General features: G+C 52.3%; 1 protein-coding gene across 5 annotated transcripts; it reads right to left on the bottom strand.

Moving 5' to 3' along the window:
• Positions 1-1,365: 1,365 nt before the first annotated feature.
• On the bottom strand, positions 1,366-7,620 carry 2510039O18Rikl (RIKEN cDNA 2510039O18 gene like). 5 transcript variants are annotated; one of them, XM_087549484.1, is made up of 4 exons: positions 6,440-7,620; positions 3,220-4,073; positions 2,570-2,731; positions 1,369-2,070 (listed from the first exon to the last, which is right to left on the bottom strand). In XM_087549484.1, exons 1-4 carry the CDS (start codon positions 7,470-7,472, stop codon positions 2,053-2,055), a joined length of 2,067 nt encoding a protein of 688 aa, XP_087405610.1. In that variant the 5' UTR covers positions 7,473-7,620; the 3' UTR covers positions 1,369-2,052.

The raw sequence follows: 7,620 nt of genomic DNA, 5'->3' as shown, positions 1-7,620 counted from the left end.
CACTTGCTCCACAGGTTCATTGAGTTTAAAACTATAATTCTTAGGTCTAAGTTGGCAAATCATCTGCCTAGTATGTAATTAGTACTGAAGTTTTGTATGGAGAAATCCAGTCAATAGTCTATCTTCTGTCCTTGCACCTACAACAATTTATTCCCCTTTACTACCTTTAGTTACCAAATAATGGTTTTACAACCAGCCCAGAAAGGAATTTTGATTGTAAATCCTTAACATGTCTGCTTTCTAGTACAATTAGCCTGTGACTCAAAAAGACTTGCAGAACCTTAATTGCAGCCCCCTTTTTAAAAAAGATTTATTTATTTATGTATGTATATAAGTAGCTGTCTTCAGACGCACCAGAAGACTCAGATCCCATAACAGATGGTTGTAAGCCAACATGTGGTTGCTGGGAATTGAACTCAGGACCTTTAGAAGTGCAGCCGCTGCTCTTAACCACTGAGACCATCTTCCCAGCAATTGTGGCCCTTTCTATAAAGGGTTCAATAATTACCAGTGTAAACTTAGGAATTCTACAGTATCAGTATTAGGAACTAAGATATCGTTTATCTACATAGCATCACTACAAGACAGTATATCTCTGTTGATCTGCAGAAAATTTGTCCAATAGGGTGGAAAATGCTATTAGGAATTGTTATATTAATTTACTAGTGACAGCAAAGGTATATCAATAGCAAGAAGCAGTCCTGGGATGAAGTCTCTTGAGGCCTTGCTTCCCAGAGCTCACCCATCTTAGTCTATGCAACAAGGTGGGCCACCTCCAGGAAGGCCACCTGGTAGCCTTAGCCTTCCCTAGATGGCTCCTGACATGACACAGCCAGTGCTGTGGACTAAAGCAGTAAGAACCAGGGCTGCCTAGAACACAGCCCTATCCCCTTGTCTACTCTTGAACACCTGTGGTGGCAGACACACAAATCCTTGGAAATCAGGTCAGGCTTCCTGGTGAGTCAAAGTCAGGGAACCCCAGGGTAGGAGTGGGGGGCAGGAAGGACACCAGACTCTACGGGTGACAGCCCCAGTAGGGGGTTGTTATTCCCATTCAGTCCCTTTCAGAGCCCTGAAGTAGACAGTTCCCTCTCCTCCCATGAGCAAAGGCCGTCACTGCCTGCTGCCTCTACCCTCTACTAGAAAAATCCAGGGCTGCAGGGTTCAGAGCCCTTGGGGCAGCTAAGGGAGGAGGTGCCTGCAGCAGAGTAGGGGAGATGTTCCAGGCCCTGAAGCAGCACAGTGACCTCCACAAGACAAAGCAGCACGCTGAGGCAGAGAGCACCACTGGAGACCACCCCGAAACTCTAGTGACAGGAGAATGTGCTGAGTGTGCCCAAGGGCTTAACCACAAACAAACTAGTCCCGGAAGTTTGAAAGATATTTATTTAAAAAAGAACAAAAAAGCTTTGGTATTTCAAAACCCAACAACCATCATCACTAGAAAGTCAAACACCTCTCCCAGGGACCCAAAGTTCAAAAACACAGACCCCCCTGGCTCAAAGTAATACAGAGGCAATGTGCAAACCAGCAGAGGGCAGGGAGCCACGCCTTCCCCAGGCAGGGTGGCCACAGGCCCAGCCTACAGACTGTGTGGGGCCTCTGGGTGACAATGAGGTGGCAGGGATCAGTTGCTGTCACCAACAGTCCTGATTAAGGTGGAAGAAAAGCCACCCAGCAAAACTTCAACAAAAATAAATTAGAAATCCATTCGAGAAAGAACACATTAAATTAGGAACACAATTTTTCCTAAACAAGTCTTTAAAGAGGATCTATTCCTGGGATAGAAGAAACGGGGGAAGTGGAGGGGTGCGCTCAACTTCAAGTATTCTCCCTAAGGGTTTGTTTTATTGACTGGAAAACTTACACAAGTCCTCGGCCCTCCCTCCCCTCCAGTGCAAACTCTTGTACCCACAAGCGCTCCTGAGTCACTGTCCCCCACAAGGCACAAAGGGTTGGTGCTTCCAAAGGCTCCCTGTTCATGCGGCAGCAGGATGCTCAGTGCTGGGTGTCTTGTGCAAACGGTGGCCGAGAGCAGGACTCGAGGTTCACTCAGACACTGGGATCTTCCTGTTCAATGAGACAAGAGAGCACTGCTTACCACCAACCACAGCCAAGCTGCAGAAAGCTTCGGGGAGGGAGGGGAGCCATACACGGTGGTGAACACCCCCCATGATCCCAGCATCTGGGAAGTAGAGGCAAGAAGATCAGAGTTCATAGCAGCCTCTACTACATAGCAAGTTCATGGCCAGCCTAGGATACATGAGGCCATCTCAAAACAGACAAATGTACACACTGGCAGGGAACCAGACCACAGGGATAATGTCTTAGAACTAGCCAAACAGGCAGCTCCTGGCCCAGGGCCTTGGGTTGATGTGGCATGTTGGCTGGGGCTCTCTCTGGCACTGCAGTGAGGGGCATGGGCAGTTCCTCAGGGAGGCAGTTTGAGCTGTCTTCCCAATTGTATGCTGGACATATAAGAACATATATGCCAAAGCAAGAGCAAGGGCAGGAGGGCAGTGGCCAGTAGGGGGAAGAGCCTCCTGGCTCCAGCAGCTGCAGGACCCACCTTTTCTATATAGCTGGCCAAAAGCTGGCTACTTGGAAGGCCTTCTCCACACTGCTTTCCGACCCAAGTCTCCACTGGTTCCCCCATCGTGAGGAACTCAGACCTGCCTCCGTCTGCTGCCTGCTCCTGGGGGCCAAGGACTGCTTTCCCTGAAAGCCTGGCCTTGAACCAGAAACCAAATGCCACAGAGCTTCTTGGTGGAAGGGACAGGGCCCATCTCCTGCATGGGATCAGGGCTTCCTAAATGCTGGGGCACAGGTTTACTGTCTGGTCTACCTTTCTGCAGCAGCCAAGGCTTAGGAAGAGGAAGAGGGGAGGGCCAGGGAAGACCAGGCTCTCCTACTGTGGTAGGCTGACAGAATTAACTACCGCCCAAACATACTGATGGCCTGACCTCCAAGGGCAGGGTTTGATATATAGCTCACAACCTTCCTGCTTCAGTATCAATGCTGGGATAACAGGAGTGCACCACAACCAGTGTGCGGTCAATAGACAGCTGATACTGATATTTGATACTGATATAATGGAAAATGACACTGAGAGCTGTGGCACTGGCTTGGAGGGTTTCTCATTCCTGCCTTGACTGTCCCCTGCCAAGGCTACCCGCTTTGGACAAACGGCTTGGGGCTTTAGGAGTTGAGGTAACCTACCTTGCTCCTGAAGAGAGGCTTAGCTCCAGGCCCACAATACTCATTATAGATGAGTTTAAAGAGGAAGAGGTGGAAAAGGGTGATGAGGGAGGCCACACTGAACCAGAAGAGGAAGGGCAGGCCAGGATCCTGCTGGGCCATGTGCTCATCATGGGCCAGGATGGCCTTAAGGTGCAGCGTGTGCCGCAGGTCCTGCAGATGTGTGAGGTCGGTGGAGATGTACAACAGTGGTGTGATGGGCTGTGTCACCATGACAGAGAACGTGTGGCCCCCAGGCTCTGAGGTCAGCTCCACGGGGTCATGGAGGCAGCCTGCCTCACAGGCATAGATCTTGACAGGTTGGCCCCGGGACTCCAAAGACACATGCAGGTAGGGCTTGCCCTCAGCATCCGCCAGGACAGCCAGGCTGATGTGGTCATTCTTGTAGCGGATGCCGTGGAGTGCGTAGCTGTTATGGAGCACCTCAGGGTCGGCCTGGAACTGCAGGTGGTTTTCTGTGAACTGTAGCCCGCCAAAACTGAGCACCATGCCTTGCAGGATGCCTGGAGCTCCGACCTTCACCAGCCCCTTGCAGCCGCGCTTCTGGAGGGTCAACTTCCATAGGTCAGCCAGCTGCAGGATCTGCTGCACTGAGGAGAGCTGGCCTGGCCACAGGTTCTCGGCGTGCATGGTGGCATGGCCACTGAAGCAGTGGTCTTCGTAGTTGAGCGTTGCCTCCATCTGGTCGCGTTCCCTGTGGCTCAGAGAGGGGCTAAGCAGTGGGGCTGGTGAGCAGGAAAGCATGTAGTACAGCGTTAGGTTCACGGTCAGGCCAGACGGAGTGTGAGCATCCGTGATTCTCTTCATCTCCACACCTGTAACACCAGAGAAGCTGTGCATTAGGTAGGAAGGCCTGGCTGGAGGCAGAGGAGATGGAACAAAGGTGAGGGCTAAAGAAGGCAGAGCTTTTGGTCAGTAATAAAAGATAGCGGTTTGGTGCCCTGGGTATGATGGAGCAATCTTTACTTCCTGAGATGGCCAATCTTGACTCAATGTGGTAGGGATTAAATCATCACACAAACACACCTCTGGACATGTCTATGTAAGATTTTCTACCTTAGACTGATGTGAGGAGATCCACCTTAAATGTTGGTGGTCCTATACCAGGGACTGGGTTCCATCCACAACTGTAGCTGGGTACCAGCATCCATTTCTCCCTACTTCCTGACTTGCAGATGTTGTGTGGCCAGCTACCTCCTACTTCTGCTACTATGTCTTTCCCCCCATGATGAGTTGCACCTCTTTGAACTGTAAGCCAAAATAAACTTTCTTCAGCAGACTGCTTTTGTCGCAGTGATGAAAAGTTAACCAACAGGACATCTAACGGAGGTATGGGACCTCTTGCCAGAGCCAAGCCACCATACACTTAGTCAGCACTTGGTGTGAATCCTATGGTCTAGAACTCCCAATCAGATGTCATTTGTGTCATAGCCAATTCTGGCTGGTTCTATCACTCTAACAACTACAGCTTAAACATTACCTTATGTGTGTACATATGCATGTGTGTCTATGCAGCGTTTACATACAAGTCTCTTGGACTTTGATCCCTTGAATCTGGAGTTACAGTACATTGTGAGACACCATGTGGGTGTTGGGAATTAAACTCAGATTCCATGGACGAGCAGCAAGTGCTCTTGTCCACTGAACTATTTCTCCAGTCCCCATATAGCTATCTTAATATTTGATTTTATTCAATTTTTTTCTTCTTCTTGGAGGCAGGCTCTCTATGTAGCACAGGCTGGCCTTGAACTCAGTCATCCTTCGGCCTCACTCTCTTGGAATGCTAGATTATAGAACCTAACCTGGTTCAGTACTGTGCTTTAAAGGACGAAGCCTCCTATTTAAATGATTCTAGATTCAAGGGGCTAACCACACCCCTTAGCATCTCCACCTGGGTATCTGACAGGCACAACTGACCTAGTGTAAACTGTTCACAACCCCAAATCAGGGAGCTGCCCTCCCAGTCTCACTTCCCACAGTCAAACCACGGCCCAAGAGTCCTTCCTCCAAAAATATACCAAGACCCACCACTTCTACGTCCATGTCACAACTGGGATGTCTCCTCCTTCCCTTGGGCTCCCCAGGAACCTCTTACCCTGTCTGTGTACCTACTGCCTCCTTAGTCTATACTTATACTGTGCCATTTTCCCATCTCAGGATAAAACTCCTTGTCCTTTCTCAAGGCTTCAAGTTCATACCACCCTTTTCCTGCTCATCACCAGGCTTAACTTCCTTAGGACAGTCTCCAGGCTTGAATGCCCTCTTCCTGGTCACATGACAGGCTGCTTCTAAGTGGCTCGACATCCAGGGAGCAGAGGGGTGGCCCTCGCACCCCATACCTCACCAGTGCTCCACAGTTCAGTCTTCTTCACAGCAAAGTTGTCTCACTTTTAAAATGTTCATGTTCCTGTCTCCCCCCAAACCAGGCTAAAGGAAGCATTGCATGGACAAGGACTCGTCTGTCCACTTGTCCACCAGCAAATGCACTTGATGAACAGATAGATACCTCTTGAATGAACTAAACTCTATCTGCACAACCACACAGGAGTGCTGGCAACTGTAACCCTGAAAACCAAAACTCAGTGCTGTGCATTGCCTTTCTTTTCTTAAACAGTTGACAGGGAAGGTTTCCGTTCCCAAAGAGTAAATAAAAGTTTTTGGGTTTTTGTTTGTTTGTTTGTTTTTTAAAGAAAGTTTTCGTTCGGCCTGCACATTCCAACCCACTGGAAGAACCCTCCTGCATTCCGGCACAAGAGCTGCAGCCACGACGGCAAGAGGAAGGAATCTCAGTCTCAAGTGTCAGAAGCTGAAGCATGTTGTGCGGCCAAACTAGAGTGTCAGAGTGTCTGTGCACCTCCCTGATGGTTTATTCTTTACAAACAAAACCCTCCACCTGCTCAGGTTAGGCCCAAGGCCAAGAACAGACAATAAAACTGAATGTTTACACTCAAATCTTCATTAAAACCCTATAAAACTTACTGTGAAGGCTTAAAAGGCTAAGACCACAGAGCCAAGACCATATAGCTTCAAAGTGGTTAAGAAGAGTCAACCCTTGAATATCAAGGCCAAGTTGCAATCCTCTGTGTGACCACCTCCGAGCATGGGGGACATCTCTAAAGTGGACCCTATGCACACTGGTGCCAAGTGGTGACTGTGTACCAAGCCCACACCAAGGCCTCACCCGGACTGAAAAGCTGGGCCCAGAGGTACTGGTGGTCCTGAAGCAGCTCCGAGGCGGGCATTTCCAACAGCTCCAGCATTTCCTTCCTTGCTAAGTCCTGCAGTGCCTTGAGCTCCTTGGTTCCTTTGCTTTTGAGCACCTGGGGGTGGATGGGAGCAGAGACATGCACCACCCACAGCACCGTCTCGTCCATCTGTGTCTTGGGAGCCACCTGGAGCCTGTTCACTAACTTCTTAGAGGTCACCACTACCAAGTGCACCAGCCCTGATGGAAGGGGTGTGGACCGGCCCGAGTATAGGAGAAACTGGTGATCTCCAACCTTCTCCAGAGTGCTGGTGAAGGACTTGGGGACTGGGCCCGAGGTGGGCCCCACAGTCTGGAACGCGGCCACGCGCTCCGTGGGATTGTTGAGCTGGATGCGCTGCAGATAGACGTGGGGTCGGCCTCGGTGCGCCAGGAAGTCCTCCTGCAGTAGCACGCAGTCACGGCCTGAACCCGTGGACAGCCCGGAGGCTGAGGCGGGCCCGGGGACACCAGCGGCAGGGCCTGAGCCCGGGGTCCCCAGCTGCAGGCAGCGCACTCGGCGCAGCAGGCCCTCCCGCAGCAGCAGCACCGCCTCTCCAGCCTCAGCCACCACATTCAGCGGGCGTAGTTGCACGAAGGGCACGAAGTCCGGCGTCACGGCAGGCTCCCGCTCTCCGGGCGTCACCCACAGCCGGTTGTTGGCAGCGTCCAGAGCCAGAAAGCCGTTGGCCACCAGAGCTGGCACCCCGGGGCCCAGCGGCACCGCCTCGCCGCGATCACGCAGGCCGCGCCACGCGCGGGTGGCCGCTTCCAGGCAGGCGGACGGCTCGGCGGCGCCCGGCTCGCTGCGGGCCCAGGACGGCAGGTGCAGGCCACCCGCCGCCCGCCGCGCCCCGGAGCTCGCGAACCACAAGAGCAGCAGCAGGAGGCCGAGCAGGCAGAGGAGGCGGCGGGCCCAGCTGCTCGACAGCAGCCCCGGCAGCCCCTTCAGGCGCTGCTGCAGCCACATCGGGCCCGCCGCCCAGCCCTCCCGCCCGGCCGCCGCCGCTCACTCCCCGGGCCGCGTCGCCGCGCCCACCTCAAAGCCCACCGTAGCCGCCCCAGCAGCCACCTTCACCGCTTCCTCCTTCTTCTTGGTTGCCTCCTAGACGTCAAAC

The sequence above is a fragment of the Rattus norvegicus genome, chromosome 5 (genome assembly GCF_021556685.1).
Source record: "Rattus norvegicus strain SHRSP/BbbUtx chromosome 5, alternate assembly SHRSP_T2T, whole genome shotgun sequence".
Lineage (NCBI taxonomy): Eukaryota > Metazoa > Chordata > Mammalia > Rodentia > Muridae > Rattus > Rattus norvegicus.
The sequence above is the reverse complement of the archived record's forward strand: the minus strand, read 5'-3'. Positions and strand labels throughout refer to the sequence as shown.

Coding starts and splice junctions, on each gene's coding strand:
- 2510039O18Rikl (XM_087549487.1), bottom strand. CDS start 7,472: ATGTGGCTGCAGCAGCGCCTGAAGGGGCTGCCGGGGCTGCTGTCGAGC. Junction 2,732..3,219: donor AGCCTCTCTTCAGGAGCAAG/GTAGGTTACCTC, acceptor TTCTGGTTCAAG/GCCAGGCTTTCAGGGAAAGC. Junction 2,071..2,565: donor CAGCTATATAGAAAAGGTGG/GTCCTGCAGCTG, acceptor CTCATTGAACAG/GAAGATCCCAGTGTCTGAGT.